The sequence below is a fragment of the Leopardus geoffroyi genome, chromosome E1 (assembly GCF_018350155.1).
Source record: "Leopardus geoffroyi isolate Oge1 chromosome E1, O.geoffroyi_Oge1_pat1.0, whole genome shotgun sequence".
NCBI classification, from domain to species: Eukaryota; Metazoa; Chordata; class Mammalia; order Carnivora; family Felidae; genus Leopardus; species Leopardus geoffroyi.
Window position 1 is genome coordinate 26,658,086 of NC_059330.1, and position 24,176 is coordinate 26,682,261.

A 24,176-nucleotide genomic window follows, 5' to 3' on the forward strand; every position below is an offset into this window, starting at 1 on the left:
TTGTTAGCATAATGCAAACACTGAAGCCCACACCAGGTATTTTACTGTATAGTAAAATAGCATGGGGGATCTCCCTAGTAAAACTAATCAGTAAACATGTTTGGCCTATCTAATTTAATAACTTATTCCAGAGTTCAAATTTCTGTAAAAGTTATTCATGATATTAAGGCACCTCAACACTATGAACATTTTGGGCTTTGTTGCGGAGGCCTGTCCTACATATTGTAGGGTATCTAGCGGCATCCCTGGACTCTACCTACCAGATGCCAGTAGCACATTCCCCGTTGTGACAATCTAGATTGTCTCTTAACACTGTCAAATGTCACCTGAAGGTATGAGTGAGGGAATAAGAAATTGCTCCAATTGAGAGCTACTGCCATACAAGAGGAACTACAAGGAAAAATATTCACGTGATTGAAACATAAAACCAAAAAACTTCTATCAAGTACAGAACAATTATGTTCCATAAATGTTTTAGTTCATACAGCAAGCAGCTAAACCTGTTTATTTTCTTCCATATTCTAATCTACTATTAAAATAAAAAAAGGATTCAACGGGGGCGCCTGGGTGGCGCAGTCGGTTAAGCGTCCGACTTCAGCCAGGTCATGATCTTGCGGTCCGTGAGTTCGAGCCCCGCGTCAGGCTCTGGGCTGATGGCTCGGAGCCTGGAGCCTGTTTCCGATTCTGTGTCTCCCTCTCTCTCTGCCCCTCCCCCGTTCATGCTCTGTCTCTCTCTGTCCCAAAAATAAATAAACGTTGAAAAAAAAATTAAAAAAAAAAAAAAAAAAAAGGATTCTACGCAAAAGCAAATTGTAACATAATACACATTTTAGTAACTAATGTAACTAAAACAATACTCACATAAGACACAGGATTAAAAAAACAAAAAAAAAAAACAAAAAAAAACACCACCACCCTTTATTCAGTGTTTTCTTTTCACAAAGCAGAAAAAATGGTGACCAGGAACAAGTGGAAGCATGTTATTTCCTTAATTTAAATAATCACGACCCAGCACCATTCTACTCTGCAGCTACTTTTCTACATTATACTTGTATCCTCTCATTCTTATTCCATGAGAAAAATGTCAAACAATTTCAAAACAGATTCTAATGTTAAACTGTACTAACTTATTTTTTTTAATGTTTATTTATTTTTGAGAGTGAGCGTGCCACACACGAACAGACAAGTTAAGGGAGGGGCAAAAAGAGAGAGAAGCGAGCCCTGAACTGACAGTAAAGGGCCCAATGCAGGGCTCAAACTCACAAACCTGTGATGTCATGACCTGAGCCAAAGTTGGACACTTAACCAACTGAGCCACCCAGGCAACCCCAACTATATATATATTTTTTTAATGTTTATTTTTGAAAGAGAAAGAGCACAAGCAGGGGAGGGGCAGAGAGAGAGGGAGCCCTAGAATCCGAAGCAGGCTCCAGGCTCTGAGCTGTCAGCACAGAGCCTGATGCGTGGCTTGAACTCATGAACCATGATTATCATGACCTGAGCTGAAGTCAGATGTTTGACTGAGCCACCCAGGCACCCCCTAAAACTTCTAAGAGACCTTCATTTCATTTCACCTACAGATGCTCCTGCATACAATCAGCTAATACACTTATTTAAAGTCATGGCTAGAATTCTTGATCTTATGAATACAATATGCCCATAAACTCACCCTTTAAGTTTTTAAAATATTCGTAACAGTACTTTTCGACCTTAACACTACATTTTTTATATTAAATAAGAAAATATAATCTAGAAGGAAAATAAGTGCTAAAATCATAAAGTAACCCTAGGAATATACTGTTATTTAATTTATCCAAACGTCTACTGAATGTGCACTATGTGCCTAGACTTGTTCTAGGGATGTTTGTGTGTAATCTGGAGGAATACAGCAGTAAACAAGACGGAGAGCCCCTGCCTTCACAGAGCTCGTATTTTAATAGGGAGAAGATCATTAACAAATTCATGATATGATTTTGGATGATATAGGATGATATATATAAGGAAAAAATGAAAACCGTGTACAAGGTAGGTAGTGATTTGGGGAGTGAAGAAAAGCCATAGTTTAGATAAAATGGTCAGGAAACTACCTCCTGAAAAGGTAACTTTTCAGCAGGACTGAATAAGAAGGGGTGAGCTATTCCCCCCATCTGTAATACAATACTAAAGGCCATTAGGAATGAGCTTGGCTTGGGGCACCTGGGTGGCTCAGTCGGTTGAGGTTGAGTGTCTGACTTCGGCTCAGGTCATGATCTCACAGCTTGTGGGTTTGAGCCCCGCGTCCGGCTCTGTGCTGACAGCTCAGAGCCTGAAGCCTGCTTCGGATTCTGTGTCTCCCTCTCTCTATGCCCCTAACCCACTCGCATTCTGTCTCTCTCTCAAAAATAAATAAACTTAAGAAAAAATTAAAAAAAAAAAAAAAAAAAAAAGGAACGAGCTTGGCTTTCTGAAGGAATAACCAGAAAATCTGATGCCTCAAAATCAGAAAGCAAACAGGGCAGTAATAGATAAGAGTGAAGAACTAGCTAGACAGGAAACTGGGTAGAAGCTTACAGATGAGGAAAAAGAGTTTGGATTTTATCTTAAATGTAGAGGGAAACTACTGGAGGGTTTTCAGCAAATGAGTAACATCTAACATTTAACCTACAATGATCACTCTACTGTGTAGGAATATATGTAAAGGAGAAGTACAGAAACAAGGAGACCAAAAGTAGTTTCAGGCAAGTACTCAGGACTTTTATATTATATCCAGCACAAATGAGACTAAGATCTTTTTAAGACTTGTTTCCAAGACATCATTTGTTTTCAAGAGACTTTCTGCCTGTTAAATAAGCTAGCTGTTTTCCATGATCAAAAGGTATCCTAAAGTCCCTAAATTTCAAATCCAGATTAATTTTAACTGAAAAAAAAAAAAAAAAAACAAAAAAAAACCCATACTAGAATATTTTTAAGATTCAAAGAGCTAGATAAGATGCACAGGTTTACTAAAATAACAAGGAATATTGAAAGAATAAATCTTTAACAGTAGGGAAAAGGAGACAAAGGCTACAAATGGGACATTTTACTTAGTCTCAGGGAAACTCAAAATCAATAAAACACAGCAGAGAAAGTTCATGGCCTAGAATATGCAAGAGGGGGTGATGGTAACCCACAACAAGAGAGCCAAAATGACCAAAAACTCAGAGAAAATATGAACCTGTATTTCTAGACAGAAATGAAAAATTAGAGCTGAAAATGGAGGAACAACAGGGTTTCTTTTCTAAAAAAATGAATAACCTATCTGGTAAAGACCCAAGATCCCCTTCATTCTGCAATTTTAGGTACCAGGTCTCCCCTCCAAAATATCCCAACCCCATTGTCATAAAGCAGTGTATGAAACTAATACATAGTATAAGCTAAATAACTTATTGAATGAGTAAGGCCTACCAATCAGCTCCCCTACTCCTTCATTCAAAAATGTGTAGGAAGAAACAATAATTATATTTTAAAAATGTGATAAGAGGGGCACCTGGGTGGCTCAGTCAGTTAAGCATCCAACTTTGGCTCAAGTCATGATCTCACGGCTTGTGGGTTCGAGCCCTGCACTGGGCTCTGTGCTGACAGCTCAGAGCCTACAGCCTGCTTCAGATTCTGTGTCTCCCTTTCTGCCCCACCCCTGCTTGTTCTATCTGCTTCTCAAAAATAAATAAATGTTAAAAAAAAATTAATTAAAAAATAAGTGAAAAAAAATGTGATGAGAAGCAGTAAAGAAAAAGATGAAAATAAATTCTATAGAAAAAAAAGGTACAGAACATTAAGAAGGGGATACTATTTCTTAATAGCCAGGGGGTGCCTGGGTGGCTCAGTAGGTTAAGTGTCTGACTTTAGCTCAGGTCATGATCTCACAGTTCATGAGTTCGAGCCCTGCGTTGGGCTCTGTGCTGATCGCTCAGAGCCTGGAAGTCTGCTTTGGATTTTCTGTCCCCCTCTCTCTCAGATCCTCCCTGCTCACACTGTGTCTCTCAAAAATAAATACATATTTTTTAAAAATGAAATAAACATTAAAGATGCTTTTAATTAAAAAGAATTTTTGAAGATTTATAGCAAGAACTTGCAAAGAATTGGGAGAAAAATGGGACTAAAAGATAGGATATACAAACAATTCACAGAAGAGAAAACCTGAATGCCCAAAGAACATTTTAAATAAATGCTTACTCTCAAACATGTATTAAGACAGTAAGATGCCATTCTGCATATAGAAAATTAGCTAAACTGAAGGCTTGTAATACCAAATGCTGATGAAAAGATCATTCTCATACTCTGCTGGTTGATGAAGGTGTAAACTGGTATAGTTGGAGAGCCAACGTGACAATGACCCTTAATGCCGAATGTGGACAAACCCCATGGCCCAGTAATTCCACTTTGAGATGTATTCCCTAGAGAAATCTTATACAAGTACATAAGGAAACGTGTACAAAAAAGTTCACTATTACATCCTATGTAACTGGAAAAAACTGATATAACCAATATGTCCACCTTTAAGAGAGTAGATGAATTATGTATATTCATAACAAATACTATAAAGCAATTAAAATGAATTAATTAGAGCTACATGTATAAAAACATGTACAGAAATGATAAACACCAAATTTAGGACAGACGAAGGAAGAATGGAGGAAAAAAAACAGTACACAAGAGTTCTAATGACATTCAAAATCTTTAAGTTGTTTGATGGATAAGTGCTATTATTTTCTCCACTTTTTTGTGACTAAAATATGTCATAATAATGAGTCTCCCTAAGGAAAAATCACAGTAAAGAAATTATGCAAAACTAATATTTACAGGATTTATTATTATTGTAAATCCTACCCTGAAGCCAATTCTGGAGTCCTAGTATTAAGAACTTACATCATTTCCACCCTTAAATTATAATAGTGACTATTAAAAAAATACATACTCTGTAACTGATGTTACACTTTCCTGTCCAAAAGGTCCAACTGGATCATCCTTGAATTTATCACTTGGAAGCTGAGGAGGCAAAAACTCTACATCTTTTTTCTTTGGAAACTTGTAATACTTCCAGGCTATATTAGCTTCATCTTCTTCCAAGTTTACTGCTGTACCGACATATATTGTAGGTTCTACAGCTTCCTGGAACTGAGCTGGGAAAGACTGAGATAAACTGTCTATCCTATCTTCCATTGGTTTAGAAGGAACCAAGGGATCTGGTGTTGGCATTTGATAAAAATGTTGACTCTGAGGAGTTGAAGGTGTTTTAGTTACTCCTTCATCAACCACATCACATGGGTGAGGACTGAGTGGGGGTGGTTGAGGTGAATTTGCCATTTCGGTGCCATGCATCTGCGGAGTCTTTGCTACATCATTAGTTCGGATGTTTGAAAATCTCACTTGACTATCTGGAGCGGAGATCACAAGTCTTTGGCTAGCTGAATCTGCATCGATGCCAACGTCATCACTAATAGAAACACGATGGTGAAAAGGAGTCAAGGGGCGTTTCTGTGGTTTTTCACTCTTTTCTTGTTTTTCATTGGTCTTGTGCTTAGGAAGTACTTGTTGTTGCTGACTTAAAGATGGTGCCTGTCCTTGTTGTCCAGGATTTCTTGGCTTGAGATTTTTGTGCCTAAAAAGTTAAAAGAAAGGTTTAATGTTTATATAGTATCATTATTACATCAAAGTACACAAGTAAACACTATTAAACATTCCATATTATCATTTGTTTTTTACATATAAATCTAAAAGTAAAATTATTTGAATTTACATTGGAAAAAAATACTTTGGGGCACCTGGGTGACTCAGTTGGTTGAGCATCCAACTTCAGCTCAGGACACGATCTCATGGTTTGTGGCTTTGAGCCCTGCATTTGGCTCTGTACTGACAGCTCAGAGCCTGGAGCTTGGTTCACATTCTGTGTCTCTCTCTGCCCCTCACCCGCTTAAGGTACTCTCTCTCTCAAAAATAAACATTAAAAAAATTTTTTTAACAAAAAAAATAAAAAATACTTTGTTGAGTGACCTAAAACTAAGAACTGCAGAAAGATTCCTAACAGCCAATTCTCTTCTGCTCATTTAATAGCTATGTGATGGGACAACCAAAGATAGTTTACTAATGTAACCTAAATATTTTAGTATCTGAATCAAGAGACAAAATTCTAGTTAAGATAAAGTCGTGTTTAAAAAGGTCTGAAATTTATTCATTTACCAATGTACCTGCAAATCAATGGCTTGGCTAAGCTCAGTCATAATCTACAATCCTACAGCAACCAGCTAGGAAACTTATTCTACACAAACGAAGTTAATCATTCTGGATAGCACTGCAACCGACTGATGGGCCCCACACCATATCTGCCATCCTTCTCCCAAGGCATACCTTGACAGAACGAATCCGCTAACTAGAAAAGGAAAAGAAAATGCCTGAAGAAATTTATTCCCTCATAATGTGAAGCAATTTCTAAACTGAAAAACTTAAAACTACATGCCTAAAAATCTAGTAATTTTGTTCAGAGTTTAAGATTTCTTTCAGCATAGTAAAAATACTGTGCCCTATGAAATTTCCAAGCTAAACTGATAGTGATGTATATAATATTTTTTTTTTAACTAAGAAACTAGAAGAAAAATGTGGAGGGAATATGAATTTAAAACATGTCCCAGGAATGTAAGGTATAACATTCAATAAAAACCAGTAGTATTCATCACATTAACAGAATAAAAGAGAAAACCATGTAACTATCTTAATACAGAAAAACATGGCAAAATTCGATACATAATTCATCATAAAAAGACTCAAGGGGCGCCGGGGCAGCTCAGTCGGTTGAGCGTCCGACTTCGGCTCAGGTCATGATCTTGCGTTTGTGGGTTTGAGCACCACTCCGTGCTGACAGCTCAGAGCCTGGAGCCTCCTTTGGATTCTGTGTCTCCGTCTCTCTCTGCCCTTACCCCACTTGCACTCTGTTTCTATCTCTCAAAAATAAAGTATTATACCTTCATAGTATTATGGAGTAGCATAAACTTAAAAAATAGAGAGGCACCCTGGGTGGCTCAGTCGGTTAAGCATCCAACTCTTGATCTCAGCTCAGGTCATGATCTCACAGTTTGTGAGTTCAAGCCCCGTGTCAGGCTCTGTGCTGACAGCTCGGAGCTTGGAGCTTCTTTCAGATTCTGTGTCTCCCTCTCTCTCTGCCCCTCCCCCGTTCACGCTCTGTCTCTGTCTCAAAAACAAACATAAAAAAAAATTTATAAAAAAAGACTCAAAAAACAAGACTAATCTTAATCTGATAAAGGACATCTATGAAAAACTATACTAATATCATACTTAATGATCAAAGACTGAATAACTTAATCCCTAAAACTGGGAACAAAGCAAGAATATTAACTCAACATTCCTATTCAACAATTTTATCAAAAGTTTAAACCAATGTAGTAAGTCAAGAAAAAGAAAGATTGGAGATTTCAAAAGAAGAAGAAAAACTGTCTTTATTCATACTAAACATGGCAAGCTTTACAATAAGGGGTCAGGCTAACCATTACCTTCTCAATCTCAACAAATTATTAAAAGTGGGACAACCAGACATGTGTCTTCTGATGTGACAGATACAAAGCAACACAGCACCACCTGTGAAGTATTCTCATCAAAAATATTGAACCTGAATTCATTAAGCCTCTAGATCAGCACTGTCCAACAACACTTTCTGTAATGACAGAAATGTTCTGCATGCGGCTCCTGAAGACCTGAAATACGGCCAGTGCAATGAGAAACTGAATTTTTAACTGTATTTAAATTCAAATGCTTTAATTTAAAATCCATTAGTGGTTACTAACATGGCTAGGACTAGACAGCACAGCTCTAGAGGTAACTTCCATTTACAGAAATGCAAGGGATAAAGAAATTAAATGACACTAAAAGAACAAGTTACAATATGACAAGTTGAGAAATACAGAATGTGAGACATTCCACGGGACACCTGACCTAGTTTTTCCAGCCAAGCCAATGTCCTAAAAATTGGAGAGGGGATTACAAGAGAGACATAAAAGACTTAACAACCAAAGGTATACTTCTTGTCTGGGTCTTTGTCAAACAACCAACTACACAGACATTATTTTTTTAAAAAAGACATTTCTGAGACAAATCTGTAGACGATTTCAGATGATGCCAAGAAAATACTATTCTTTTTATTAGGGGTGATAATGGAATTATAGTTATATAAGAAAATATTAGCAGAATATTACTAAATAATAACAGAATTAAAATATTAGAGTTGCATCCTGAAGTAGGAGTGAAATGATATTTAAGATTTGCTTTAAAAATCTTCAGCAAGTGGGGGCACCTGGGTGGCTCAGTAGGTTGAGCATCCGACTTTGGCTCAAGTCATGATCTCACAGCTTGTGAGTTCAAGCCCCACGTCGGGCACAGGGCTCTGTGTTGACAGCTCAGAGTCTGGAGCCTGCTTCAGATTCTGTGTCTCCCTCTCTCTGCCCCTCCCCTGCTCACGCACTCTCTCAAATATAAATAAACGTTTAAAAAATTAAGAAAAAAAAGGGGGGGGACGTCGGGGGGGGGGGGCTCAGTCAGTTGAGCAGACTTTGGCTCAGGTACTAATCTCATGGTTTGTGGGTTCGAGCGCAGAGCCTGCTTGGGATATTCTCTCTCTCTCTCTCTCTCTCTCAAAGTAAATAAAATAAAATAAAACTTAAAAAAAAAAAGAATGGATCTAAATGTGCTAACATAGGAAAATACCCATGATTACTATTTATCAAAAAAAGTTCCAATATCTATAAAGAACTTATCAAACTCAACACCCAAAAAACAAATAATCCAGTGAAGAAATGGGCAAAAGACATGAATAGACACTTCTCCAAAAAAGACATCCAGATGGCTGACACATGTAAAGATGTGCAACATCACTCATCATCAGGGAACAAATTAAAACCAAAATGAGAAACCAACTCACAACAGTCAGAATGGCTAAAATTAACAATCAGGCAACAACAGATGTTAGAGAGGATGCAGAGAAAAAGGATCTCTTCAGCACTGCTAGTGGGAATGCAAACTGGTATAGCCACTCTGGAAAACAGTATGGAGGTTCCTCAAACTAAAAATAGAACTACCCTATGATCCAGCAATTGCACTATTAGGTATTTATCCAAGGGATACAGATGTGTTGTCTTGAAGGGGGACATACACCCCAATGTTTATAGCAGCGCTATCGACAATAGCCAAAGTATGGAAAGAGCCCAAATGTCAATTGATGGATGAATGGATAAAGATGTGATATACACACACACACACACACACACACACACACATACATACATACATACATACATACAATGGAGTATTACTTGGCAACCAAAAAGAATGAGATCTTGCCATTTGCAACTACGTGGATGGAACTAGAGGGAATTATGCTAAGTGAAATTATTCAGTCAGAGAAAGAAATATCATAGGACTTTACTCATATGTGGAATTTAAGATACAAAACAGATGAACAGAAGGGAAGGGAAGCAAAAATAATATAAAAACAAAGAGGGTGACAAAACATAAGAGACTCTTAAATACAGAGAACTGAGGGTTGGTGGAGGAGTTGTGGATTGGGGGATGGATAAGGAGCATTAAGGAAGACACTTGGTGGGATGAGCACTGGGTATTATACATAGGGGATGAAGCACTGGGCTAACTAACTTGGATGTAAATTAAAAAATAGAAAATTAAAAAAGAAAAAAGCAAGTTGCAGAACAGCATACATAGCAGGATTCCACTTGTATGAAAAGAAAGCAGACAGGCAGATCATAAGTATACAGGCGCAAGGAACTCAACAGCTTTTATTTCATGTGCATTATTTGAATTTTTTAAATAGCATAAAAAAATTTACAAATAGCATTAAAAAACAAGCAGTAGGTTATTCCAATGTAGGAATAATCCCTTCACTGATCATCCTCTCTTTGAATACTTTCAATGACAAAGACCACATCGATTTATAAGGAACGGCATTCCCGCCATTGTCAAATAGCTCCAGTCGAAAAAAGAGAAAAATTATATATATATATATATATATATATATATATATATATATATATACATGCATATATATAATATGTGTATGTATGCATGTGCATATATATGTATATGTGTGTGTGTGTGTGTGTGTGTGTGTGTGTGTGTATTTTTGGGGGCGCCTGGGTGGCTCAGTCGGTTGGGCGTCTGACTTCGGCTCAGGCATGATCTCACAGTTTGTGAGTTCGAGCCCCGCATCCGGTTCTGTGCTGACAGCTCGGAGCCTGGAACCTGCTTCAGATTCTGTGTCTCCCTCTCTCTCTGCCCCTCCCCTGCTTGTGCTCTCTCTTTCTCGTTCTCTCTCAAAAACAAACATTAAAAACTAAAAAAAAATTTATATATATATATATATATATGTGTGTGTGTGTGTGTGTGTGTATATATATATATATGTGTATATATATATATATATATATATAGAGAGAGAGAGAGAGAGAGAGAGAGAAAAGAGAGGGAGAAAGTAGGGGAGGGGCAGAAAGAGAGAATCTTAAAACAGGCTCCATGCTCAACCTGGAGCCTAAAGCGGGGCTAGATCTCAGAACGTTGAGATCATGACCTGAGGTGAAACCACCAAGAGTCAGATGCTCAACCTACTGAACCACCCAGGCACCCCAAAATAGTAATTTTAGATCAAATTCAATAAAATGTTAAGATTTTTTCAAGTTTTTCAGTAAAAGAAGAGGTCTAGATGAAACAAATGTAGCAAGTAAATACGGATGGCTGATAGACAGGAGAGCACTGTCCAACTTTCTTACTTTTCTGCACATCTGAAATTTTTCACAGAATAAGATAGAACTAAAATGCAAAAAATAATAAAATGGAAATAACTGGAACAAGATTGAACTGTCCCAAAGTCCTTCTCTGTTCCATAATGAATATAGGGATACAAAGATTAGCTTTAAACTTCATGGAAAGCAAATGAGATAAATGTTTGATTAATTAATAAAAGAATTAAAATAATTTCTCAGCCAGCTGTAAGAAAAAAAGAAGAGAGTCAACAATAAAAGCAGGGAAGGGGAAGGAAAGCAAAATAGGGCGTGGGGGAAGCAGAATAAGAAGGTAGGAATAGATAGGTATATTGTGACAGTTATTATTCATTTATTAATTATTCAAGTATTTTAGTGTCTACTATGAAAGTCTTCAAAGTATGGTCCATGAACTTTCAGGGTTGTATGGGGTTCAAACCATCATCATAATAGCATAAGACATTATTTGCCTTTTTCATTATGTTGATATTTAACAATGTTACAAAAGCAACGACAGTAAAATTTTTGGCAACAGATCACGATTCAAGGCAGTGGTACTATTAGTAGTAGTACTGTGTATTCTTTACCACTATACACTCATGTTTTTAAGGCCAATTTCACTTAAGAATGTCCTTCAAGAGGGGCGTCTGGGTGGCTCAGTTGGTTAAGCGTTCTGACTTCAGCTCAGGTCACGATCTCGCAGCTCGTGGGTTTGAGCCCCACATCGGGCCTGTGCTGACAGCTCAGAGTCTGGAGACTGCTTCGGAGTCTGTGTCTCCCTCCTCCATCTCTGCCCCTCCCCCGTTCACACTGTCTCTCTCAAAAATAAAAAATAAAAACATTAAAAAAAAATTTTTTTTAAAGAATGCCCTTCAAAAGACAGTAAAAATGATTTTTTATTAAGTTTCAATCTCTGCATACACAGCTATTTTTTTTTAATGTTTATTTTTGACAGGAAGACAGAGCGTGAGCAGGGGAGGGGCAGAGAGAGAGTGAGTCACAGAATCTGAAGCAGGCTCCAGGCTCTGAGCTGTCAGCACAGAGCCCGACGCGAGGCTTGAACTCATTAACTGCGAGATGATGACCTGGGCTGAAGTCAGACACTCAACCGACTGAGCCACCCAGGCACCCCTGCATACACAGCTTTTCATATTCTACCTAAAGAAACAGGAGGGGTGCCTGGCTGGCTGGGTCGGTAGAGCATGCAACTCTTGATCTCAGGGTCATGAGTTCAAGTTTCACATTGGGTATGTAGTTTACTTAAAAAAAAAAAAAAAACTCAAAAGAAACAGAAAATACACATAAAGCATTTCTGCTACATATTATGTTTTGTTTTTGAGAGAGAGAGAGAGAGAGAGATGATCATGAGCTGGGGAGGGACAGAGGATCCAAAGCAGCTCTGTACTGACAGCAAGAGAGCCCTATGCGGGGTTCAAACTCACAAACCGTGAGATCACAACCTTAGCCAAAGTTGGATGCTCAATCAACTAAGCCACTCAGGTGCCCCTCTGCTACATATTATAAAATAATGGCTGATTTATGGAAAAGCCTTTATATAAGTGAGTTGTAAGCTCAACTAGCCATTTTTTTCAAGGAACACTACTTTCATTTAGGGGTGCCTGGGTGGCTCAGTCGGTTTAGTGTCTGAATCTTGATTTTGACTCAGGTTGTGATCTCCCAGTTCGTTAGTTTGAGCCCTACTCTGCGATCTGCGCTGACAATGGGGAGCCAGCTTGGGATTCTCTGTCTCCCTCTCTCTCTCTGCCTCTCCCCTGCTCATGCACTGGCTCTCTCTCACAAAAGAAATAAACTTAAAAAATGCGGTGCCTGGGTGGCTCAGTTGGTTGTGCATCCGACTTCAGCTCGGGTCATGATCTCACAGTTTGTGAGTTCGAGCCCCACATTGTGCTCTGTGCTGATAGCTCGGAGCCTGGGGCCTGCTTCAGATTCTGTGTCTCCCTCTCTCTCTGGCCCTCCCCCACTTGTGCCCTCTCTCTGTCTCTCAAAAATGAATAAATGTAAAAAAAAAAAAAAAATTTTTTTTTTAAGTAACTATTGACTGATAAACCTTAGTTAACTAGATTTGGTTATTTGGCAGACTTGGTTATTTAGGTCTCAAAATGAACAAAATGAGTTTGTCATTTTAAGGAAGAATAATAAAATGTGAGCTTTTAAACACGATTTTGAATTTGGAAAACTGTATCTGCTATAGTAAGCTTCACAGCTTCCCATACTGAAAAGATATTTCTGGTGAGATCACTGGTGATACTAATGAATGTGATTTTTTTTTTTTTTAACACTGTAAAACAAATGTGCCAACACTCAGGATCTGCATAATGCCATGAATTGGTATTTTCCAAATGATAAATGATGTTGCAAAATCATGCATAAGTAAAAGATCCATTAGTTATTATGCAGTACAAGGATTTAATTAATATGGCTTCAGATTACACGTGAGAACTAACCTTTAAGAAACTACCATTTGTCAAATTTTGGTGTAGTATCGAAGAGTATCCACAATTACCTGAAAAAGCTACTAAAATACCCTTCCCCTTTCCAACTGCATAGCTACATGAGGCTGGATTTTCTTCATGTACTTCAACTAAGACAATATACACAAAAGACTGACTACAGAAGCAAAGGAGAATCCAGATTATCTTCTATTAAGAGATTTGCAAAACTGTACAACAGTGCCACTCTTCTAATTTTTGTTTTGGAAAATACAGTTGATTTCTATAAAAGTATTTTATTTATGTTAATATGTACTGGTCTTACTGTTATTTTTTCAATAAATTTAATAGAGCTTGGAGCACCTGGGTGGCTCAGTCAGTTGCATGTCTGACTTTGGCTCAGGTCATGATCTCGCTGGGTTTGTGAGTTCGAGCCCCACGTTGGGCTCTGTGCTGACAGCTCAGAGCCTGGAGCCTCCTTCAGATTCTGTGTCTCCTCCTGTCTCTGCCCCTCCCATGCTCATGTTCTGTTCTCAATAATAAATAAATGTTAAAAAAAATTTTTTTTTAATAATAAAATAAATAAATAAATTTAATAGAGCTTTAAAATGGCGGGGGGTGTGGGGAACCTGGGTGGCTCAGTTGGTTAAGCATCCAACTTGAGTTCAGGTCATGATATCACAGTTTGTGAGTTCAAGCCCCCACATCGGGCTCTGTGCTGACAGCTCAGAGCCTAGAGCCTGCTTCGGATTCTGTGTCTCCCTCCCTCTCTGCGCCCCCCCCCCCTCCCGCTCATGCTCTGTGTCTCAAAAATAAACAAAACATTTAAAAAAATTTTTTTTTAATTTTTCTTTTTCCCTAAAACAGGGGCGCCTCAGTGGCTCTGTCGGTTAAGCATCTGACTTCAGCTCAGGTCATGATCTCAGAGTTCGTGGATTCAAGCCTTGCATCAGGCTCTGTGCTGACAACTCAGAGCCTGGAGCCTGCTTCAGATTCTATGTCTCCCTCTCTCTCTCTGTCCCTCCCCCACTTGCACTTTTTCAAAAATAAAAACATTAAAAAAATTTTTTTGATATTGCTAAAATAGATATAAGTAGATATAATCCACATAAATAAACGCACTTTGTGTCCTCAATAATTTTTGAGAGCACAGATGAGAGATGAGACCAAAGTTTAAGAATCAGTCAAGTTACACAAGGCATTAAGGAGAGATAGTATCTCCAATAATCTGAGGTGAACTATATTCCAAGTATATAAGGGATACGAAAAGTACACAGCCATAAATTCATTTACCCTTCTATAAGGGTAAGAAACTATTAATCTGGGACAAGAAACTATTAATTTGGGATATATACGAATAGTAGTGACTCTCTAAAATTTTGGTAACATTAAGCCACAGCCCCTTTCTTCTATATAGACCCTTTCCTTAAAGCTAGTCTGTTTTAGAGAGCAAATGAATTTCATGATAGAACTCAACCAATTTGGGGAACTGTCCTAAAAAAAAAAGTTGTGTTTTTAAAGCAAAATTCAAGATGATCTAAAGAATGATCCCTTTAGATTCTTTTCCTATTGATTAACTCCTAGTATTTCAGGAAATTTATTTGGAATTTATTGTATTACTATTTATATAGCTTGCTAAATGCTTATTTTCTCAAGAACATTCTACCAGACTAAAGCTTAATTTCAATAAATGTGTAATATTTAATCTCATTAATAACTGAAAAATGCCAACGGAAGCAATCTTGTGCTTTTTGCTTACTATAAGAGCAAAATATAATTTTGAGGACAGTTTCTCAGATCAGTGAAAGCACGAGAAAAAACAGCACTCCTATATGTAAAAAGTGGGAGTAAAATGGTAGGATCTTCATGAATTCACAAAAGGGTTCAAACAGCTCCCCCCCACCCCCCAGCTCTGTATCACACCACCCACCTCATTTTTTTCCTTCCTAGCCCTGCATCACTCCTAAAATTTTTTAAAAAATTAAAAAAAAAATTTTTTTAAATTATCTATCCCATTAATGTATAGGCTTCGTAATAGCAGGAGCCTTACTGACTAGTGTATCTGAGCCTAGGACATCTCCTATCATAGAATAAGTGTTTAAAAAAATCTAATAATTGATAGTCAAAGTATTATTTTTATAAAAGTAAACAAACAAACTTTTTGAAACAACCTATTTGTCCATCAAATCCAAATGATTAAAGACACCATGGGGTACCTTCCATTCAGTAAAATACCAGAAATTTTTTTTTTTTTTTAACGTTTATTTTTGAGAGAGACAGAGACAGAATGCAAGTGGGTTAGGAGCAGAGAGAGAGAGGGCGACACAGAATCCAAAGCAGGCTCCAGGCTCTGAGCTGTCAGCACAGAGCCCGACGCAGGGCTCCAATTCACAAGCTGTGAAATCATGACCTGGGCCGAAGTCAGATGCTCAACTGACTGAGCCACCCAGGAGCCCCAAGAAATTTTTAAAAATAATACGGCAGATCCACAAGTAACTAAAATGGAAAGACTGAAGGTACATTAAGTGAAAAAAATAAGCTGTCAAATACATCAGTATTATATTTGTGTGTTGAGAAGAAAAACACATACACATATAAAACTACAGAAAAACCACGGGAAGATAATACCTTATTGGCAAGTAGTCAATTCTAGGAAGAGGTAGTAGAGAGATTAAGAGTGGTCATAGGTAACTTCTTCTCTATTTAGAGGGTTTAGAGGTTTTCTATGACTTCTAGGACTAGAAGGACAGTAAGATGAAGATAGTATCTATCACCAGATCAAAGAAGCCTGGGATGCTGTTACAACATTAGTGGGATCTGCTCAGTGGACCACGGAAGACGAGGCTATTAATGGGTTGCAGAACTGCTGCTGGAATGGACTCAAAAGAAGGGTGGGGAAATATGCCGGCTTCTTTCCTCATTTCATGAACCAATCTTTTGTTAGTGCCTACCTTAGCCAAATCCAGAAAACAACTGGGTCTAGTCAAATCATCACTTCAAACTTATACAATGTTATTTGTCATTTATAGCTCAATAAAGCTGGGGGCAAAAAAAAAAAAAAACAAAAAACCCCACCATGTAAAAAGCAAAGGAGCCTAGGAAATGTAATACCCTGCAATACAGAACAGAGTAGGGAAAAGGCAGGGATAAATCTGACAGCAAACTGGCTGACTAGCACAGTCAGTTATCAATGTGTGCCCTACTTCCTATATTCTGTGGTAGCAGATAATACATATGGTGGCTCAAAATCTACTTTAAGTCTTATTGAAGAATTAAATAAGAGAACCTGATTTGAGGGACGTGGAGGGGAATCAGAAGTACGGAATACAATGGGGGGTGAGGGGTGGGGGTAAAAGATTAGAAACACTGTTACTTCCTAGAGGGGCAAATTTACCAAAACAAGTCACATGTATGGATTATATAAAATTTCATTATATCAATTCCCTCTATGCCTGGGAAGAATTTCTGGAAATATGAGACAAAGTTGTTTTTTTTTGTTTTTTTTTGTTTTATTTTTATTTTTTTTCAAAGTTTATTTATTTTTGGGACAGAGAGAGACAGAGCATGAACGGGGGAGGGGCAGAGAGAGAGGGAGACACAGAATCGGAAGCAGGCTCCAGGCTCTGAGCCATCAGCCCAGAGCCCGACGTGGGGCTTGAACTCACGGACCGCGAGATCGTGACCTGGCTGAAGTCGGATGCTTAACCGACTGCGCAACCCAGGCGCCCCTGAGACAAAGTTGTTAAGAAATAAAAGTTCAGGGGCGCCTGGGTGGCGCAGTCGGTTGGGCGTCCGACTTCAGCCAGGTCACGATCTCGCGGTCCGTGAGTTCGAGCCCCGCATCGGGCTCTGGGCTGATGGCTCAGAGCCTGGAGCCTGCTTCAGATTCTGTGTCTCCCTCTCTCTCTGCCCCTCCCCTGTTCATGCTCTGTCTCTCTCTGTCCCAAAAATAGATAAACGTTGGAAAAAAAAAAAAAAAAAAGAATAAATAAGCATTTAAAAAAAAAAAAAAAAAAAAAAAAAGAAATAAAAGTTCAGCTCAGAGACCAAGAATTAAATTTATACTACCAACCAATATGCATTTTGAGTGTCTTCTTCTAAAACCATTTTTTAAAAAATGTGTATTTACTTTGAGAGTATGCATGTGCGAGTGGCGAGTGGAGGAGGGGCAGAGAGAGAGAGAGAGAGAGAGAGAGAGAGAGAGAATCCCAAGCACACTCCACACTGTCAGTGCAGAGCCTGACACAGGGCTCAATCCCACGACCCTGAGATTAAGACCTGAGCCAAAATCAAGAGTTAGACGGTTAACTGACTGAGCCACCCAGGCAGGCATCCCATTCTAAAACCATTTTAGACAAATATACCTAAAATCCACATCTTTCAAAAAGAATAAAACAAAAGTCTAGGTCAGCAACTAAAAAAGAATTGCTGCTTGATAAAAATCCCAATATATGGAAAGAAAAGCCTAACTTCATTTAAGCACTTTACACTTTACTGGTCTTAGACCAGAAATTGGCAAACTTTTCCTATAAAGGACCAGACAGCAAATATTTTAGGCTCCAGAGGCCATATAGTCTATGTTGCAACTACTCAATTCTGTGAAAGCAGCCATAGCTGACATGTAAATGAACAGGTGTGGCTCTGTTCCAATAAATCGTTATGGACATTAAAATCTGAATTTCATAGAAGTTTCACATGCACAAAATATTCTTTGATTTTTTTTCCATCTATTTAAAATGTAAAAGTCACTCAGCTCACAGGCCATATGAAAACAGGCAGTGAACCTAATGTGACCAATGGATCACAGTTTGCTGATCTCTGGTATCAGACAAATATGTGATGGAGCTCTACATTTTAAGACTAGGTTTGGGTCTTAAAACCACCCAAGTGGCTGTGGTATTTAACCATTTTAAACTGTTAAACAAGAGCTAATCTGTCCATATTTTTATTCCAACCTATCGGCAACAGAAACAAGTTTTTAACAAAGTTGTCAGACATTACACAGTCTCTAATCCAAAGAATCTATGTAAATACATTTAATCTACACAAAAACATACCAAAGCACTTCAGAGTCTGTCACAGTAATCAAACAGAGCTAATATAAGAAAAACCTTGGCCCTAACATACAAGTATTCCATTCCTTTGGCTCACATCTGTGACAAGAGTGGCTAACTATTAGCTCACAAGTTCTGGTAAGGGATGCCAATGTCATTATTATTATTTTTTTTTACAAGACTGCAAACGCATCTTTCATATTAGAATAAATTAATAAACTTTAGGCAATATAATCTGAAAGCCTCTGATAACCAAATTTCATCAAAGTTTCCAATATATAAATACAACTGCCAAAAGAATTCCAAGTTCATCCATTCTTCTACCAATCTTTAACCAATACAGTCTATTAGAAAGCTTGTACTTTTATAGTACAGCTTCAATCCCTTGCAGAATCGTTTTTTCTGATCTTATTTCAGCATTTCTTTCACATATAATTTGCCCAAAAGGATGTTATAAGAAATTTCTGCACAAAACCCAAAACCACATTTACTATAAAAAGGATCGCAGAAACTTTCATCTAGTGTATCATATATCATCTTTTTTATGAGAACCCATGGGAGAAATTTCTCCAGCCCAGTGCCATCTATGAACTCTTTTCAAGAGACTTCTGTGCTTTTTACCTTATAGATACTATATATACCATAATCCAGTATAAAATTCTCTTTTATTTAGCTGTAAAACCAAGCCTTCACAGTTCAGCTCTGGTAAGGACTATGGCATACATTTGTATGTACTTGCATAATCAGTTCCAAATTATTAAATTTTTTTCCCCTCAAATTTTCTTTTGAAAACAATCCTAACACACTATGTTTAGGTAAGCTAGCTAAAACTGAGACGTATTCAGTAGCATAAGAAGCTACAACACACAAATATATAGGCATCAATCAACTGGGGGGTTGGGGGTACTACCTCAAACAGCTGCAATTTGTTCTTTGTGTTGCTTCTACAAAATCCCAGGATGCTATTTTATCAGGTATCTCTTCTTCAGATAGACCACCTGATGAAGCTGAATATTTCCTCCTAAGATTTGAAATTATAAAATTCTTTAGAATTCATAAAGTTTCCCATAACCGTGAATTAAGCATTAAAACTGAATTTTTAAAAAGTTTTTAAATTAAAGCCATACAAACGACTGTTTATACTTTAAACATCTTCTATTTATAAAGTAACTACCAACATGCAATTTTTAAACTTGAAAATGAAAACACATACTTGTTCTGTGCTCTGTTCATATTGCACTCTTGCCAAACTCTATCCACCACATGATTTGCTAATTTTCTGGGTATTTTCCCACCATGGTGGCTAGTACTATCAGAGTTGAAGCCATCAGATACTGAAGAAAATTTGACCCACTTCTGGGCTGACTGAGGATCAACTGAAAACAAACCAAAAAGAATAGGCTATAGGAGAATAAAAGTAGATTTAAAGTAACATTATTTGTGGGGTTTTTTTTTGTTTTTTGTTTTTTACTTGTTAATTTGTGTTACAACATACTCCATTGTTATCTGGTAGGTCTACTTATATTTTGAAGCAAAAAAGCATGTTCCTTTACTTAAAACACAGAAAGCTAAAAATCCGAACAGAGGATGTAAACTTGATGGTAGTGTTATATCAGTGTTGACTTCCTGACTGAGGATTAAATGGTAGTTATATAGGACAGTGTTCCTACATTTGGGAAATACAGAGTACTTAGGCGTAATGGGGCATTGTGTCTGTAGCTCATTCTCAAATGGTTCAGAAAAAGACCAATGATAATGAATGTATACATACAAAAAGGGTGATGGAACAAATGTTTACAGTTTGGGAATCTGAATGAGGGAGTTCTTTGTATTGTACATGCAAACTCTTCAATAAGTCTCAAATTACTTCGAAACAATTTTTTAAATGTTGATGTATTCAAAATAACAGATACGTAACTAATGCTAATCAAACAGATCAGTACAATACCTGTTTGGACTTCCTCAGGAGATGTAGGTGGTGTAAGAGTAACTGAAGACATAGCAGGATCTCTTGTGGAAGCAGGCACTTGGTGGACACCCAAGCAAGAAGCTGAACAATGAGAGGATCCCACAGAGCTAGGAGTGGGAATGTCTGACTGAGGGACTAGAACAAAGCATGCTGGGTAGATCATTCGGACACCAGCTGAAAGGCAAAAATAACAGGCAAGAAAATCAATTACCACTGTGATTGTAGTGGGATTAGTTTCACTCAAAAGTACTGTAATGGAAAAGTACATATGATTATATAATGTTTAAATAAAATTAAAATATATTTAATATATTTTTATAAACATATGCTCCTTTTGGCATAAAGTTTTTCTGGAATAAACCAGGAGAAGCTCTTAATACCTTCAATGGTTACCTTCAGTAACCTAGAAGAAACTTAGAAGAAAGCAGCTTTCTCTTTTCATTTTTGGATTTTCTAACCATGAGTATTACTTTTAAATCTTTACTTGCAAATTTGACAAATTATATTGTGTATTACTTTTAAAGAATTTTTAAGTTTAACAACAGGTAATCTGGGCACTCAATAATGGACCAGGGGCACATGGGAGGCTTGTTCAGTTAAGCTTCCAACTTTGGTTCAGGTCGTGATCTCATGGTTCATGAGTTCAAGCCCCATGTCAGGCTCTGCACTGACAGCACAGAGCCTGCTTTGGATTTTCTATCTCCTTTCTCTGTACCTCCCCCACTTGTTCTCACTCTCTCAAAAATAAACATTAAAAAAAGGAATTATGGACCATCTTCTGCTTTCTTCTTTATAAATCTCTTTTTATGAAAACCTAGTATGTTTATGCTTTGTTTCTGGTTTTGTCACAACTACTGTGGCAGAAATGCATTTATTGAAATTCAATACTGGTATTCTTTTTATTTAAAAAACTCAAGGCAATTTTCATACACATAACATTCCCATAAGACTCCATTAAACACTGTTGCAAACTCTAATACTAATTATCTGCTCAATTATACATTCTCCACAACCTCCCATCTTCATCCCATTGTTAGGCTTGTCTGTGTGACCTGCATGCAATATAGACCAGACTCCAACAGAAGCTTAAAACAGAAGCAGCCTCTCTTTTTTTCTGCCCTTTGCCTCAAGATTAGCATGTCCCAAATATAGTTTATCTTGTTAATCTGGGTCCCTAAATGAGAAGACACAGGGTAGAGTCAATATGAAAAGAGTTGACCTGGGCAGAGCAGATCAAACCCACAAGTTCTTTAGGTACATTTTCTACCTTTTAAAAGTTATCAGAGGCAACAGTTTTAAGAAATGTGAAAATACTACATAACACAGGTTGTCAACTTTCCAGCTTCCAAATGTTATTTATTCACAATTATTTTCTTTGCAATGATAAGCTTTGCAAGCTTACCTCTAGGTGAAATATGTTTCCTTGCCCCAATGACTTTGGCATGGCAAAGTGACTAGTTCTGCCTAATGGAGTGTGAGCAAATGTAACATACATCATATCCTAGCAGAAGCTTTAAATACACTTACATGATACACTCAGTCCTTATTATTCCTCTGTTCTTGTAAGAACAGCATGTCCCAGATACTGGGTACTCATTGAACCTAGGTTGCAGAATGAGAAGATACAAGGAGCCAAACCACAACCAAGCTGCAGTCTTTATGTAATGTGAGGAGAAAATAAAGGAGAAATAAATGTTTACTGTTGAAAGCCACTGAGGTATATGAATTATTATTCAACAAAATCTAACTAATACATATAGTCACATATTTTTCCCTTAGAATTAATACTCAGAATCCATACCAACAAGAACTTCTACTGCAGCTAAAGAATCATCTTCCCAATCCATATCTTCCTGTTTTTCTTCAGACATCTCCTTTAAGCAAGATGAGATAGGATAGAACTGTTTCCATTCACCAATCAATTTTTTTGTAGCTGAATCAGACATCTTGAATGCTTGTCCTGTGAGTGTGCCATTTAGTCCAAATGGGCTTAAGATTACTAGAAACCCAAGAGACATGAAGTAAGTAACTAAAGACTGTTATACCAAATAAGATCACACAGAATAGTCTAACAAGTAACTGTGCAATTCTAAAAAAGAAAAGGAAACCCAAAATGATCATTCCAGAGAAAATTCACTGTATTTCATTATTGTGAAGATAAACCACAATATTGAATTTATTATAAAATCTTAAAATTTAGGGGTGCCTGGGTGGCTCAGTCGTTTCAGTGTCTGACTTCGGCTCAGGTCATGATCTCACGGTTCGTGAGTTCAAGCCCCGCGTCAGGCTCTGTGCTGACGGCTCGGAGCCTGGAGCCTGCTTCAGATTCTGTGTCTCCCTCTCTCTCTGCCCCTTCCCTGCTCATGCTCTGTCTTTCTCTGTCTCTCAAAAATGAATAAACATTAAAAAAAAATTTTTTTTTTTAAATTTTAAATCTTAAAATTTCGTTCACTCAAAAATCTCACATAGACAGAATTTCAACATGAGTTGGGGATATATGTACATCCTTCAACTTCTCTTGATTTCTACTAAGAAAGCAATTTGAGAAAACAAAACAATGTGTGTGTATACTTATTATGTACTGCCACGTAAATTTTAAAAAAGGAAATACTAGGCTTAGAATTAAAACAAGAACACACTGCCAGTCCTTAAAAATAAATCAGCAATCATGTTTAAATATTATTAAAGTCCCCGTGTACCAACATTAAAAATGGCTTATGTGACTGCACACAAAAGATGACCTTGAAAACATGAACATGTATATCTGCTAAATGCTATTTAAAAGAATACTTTAAAATATACTTTCATGTACAAAAATTTTTTCAAATAATATTTGTATTAAAAAACTTGCTTCATTGACTTGTTTTCACTGACTTAAAACTCTAATACAGAAGAAGAAAATAAACTACATTAGAATCATCGCTAGGCTAAAGATCAGGGGAATTCTCATTAATTCCAAAATTTAAGATTACCAACTATAATAAGAATTTTCCTGAGACAAATGAAATATCTAAGCCAATAAAATAATCTACCTTGAAATGGACTATTAGACTGTTGAGCAAGGGTGATATGCTCTTCACTAAGAAGGTATACAGGTTGATGTTGGTTAATTTCCACACTGGTACAAACATTGCTGTCTCCATGCAAGAAAAAGGTGAAAGAGCAGGACAAGTGTTCACTAATAAAGAAGAAAAAGTTATATTTTAGTGATGATTAATAGCCAAAAAATAAGTTAACTTGCTTTTCTTTATTAATAAGTTATACTACAAAAACGCACATTCTCTTTAACTCAGAAATTCTACTTCATCATCTGAAGGGGAGAAAAAAAACAAAACAAAAAAACATCACAGATATGAGCCAAGATTTAGTTTTAAGAAATGTTCTTCATAGCACTGTTTACAGTAGAAAGAACTAAATAAAGGAATCAGTAAACAAGTTAGGTACACCCACACATACCATTATAATATAGCCACCAAAATAAGTATAGGTGGAGTAAAAGGGGAGTGAGTTTAATGGAAAGGACAGGCTACCAAAATGGTATAATCTCAATTTTTTTAAGAAAGGTTCCCTCGGTGAAAAAAATCTAGGCGTGCAATAGAATTAACGATAACCTAATTTTTATTTTTGTTTATTTTCTCTTCTATATGAGAAATTAAATACAACTATATTTTCTCATTTTTTTATTTCTGAAATTGGGCTGCATACCATTAGTCAAGCATTTAATGTACTGCCCTCCCCTGACCCCCAATGATAAGGTACTTTAAAGCCATGATGGGTCTCACAATTGAAGGCATCCTAGAATCAAAGTTATATGCAGAACATCTTATGATATTTAGATATGGCTGGTAAAATGAAAGTTCCCAAGAGGAAAGCACATGTATCCTTATGATAAAACTTAGAAAGGTCAAATGGC

At 37.2% G+C, this 24,176-nt stretch overlaps 1 protein-coding gene across 2 annotated transcripts in view; it reads right to left on the reverse strand.

Annotated features, from left to right (window-relative positions):
• Positions 1-24,176, reverse strand: part of MED13 (mediator complex subunit 13) — a 111,984-nt gene that overhangs the window by 55,085 nt on the left and 32,723 nt on the right. For both annotated transcript variants that reach the window (XR_006715343.1, XM_045490625.1), the window contains exons 4-9: positions 23,296-23,441; positions 22,065-22,262; positions 20,243-20,437; positions 19,508-19,670; positions 19,205-19,315; positions 4,934-5,617 (exon numbers count right to left, since the gene is read on the reverse strand). Coding sequence is in view for 1 of the 2 variants with exons in the window: in XM_045490625.1 (XP_045346581.1) it covers positions 4,934-5,617; positions 19,205-19,315; positions 19,508-19,670; positions 20,243-20,437; positions 22,065-22,262; positions 23,296-23,441 (1,497 nt within the window). In the remaining variant the exon portion in view is untranslated. The remainder of the gene's footprint in view (positions 1-4,933; positions 5,618-19,204; positions 19,316-19,507; positions 19,671-20,242; positions 20,438-22,064; positions 22,263-23,295; positions 23,442-24,176) is intronic.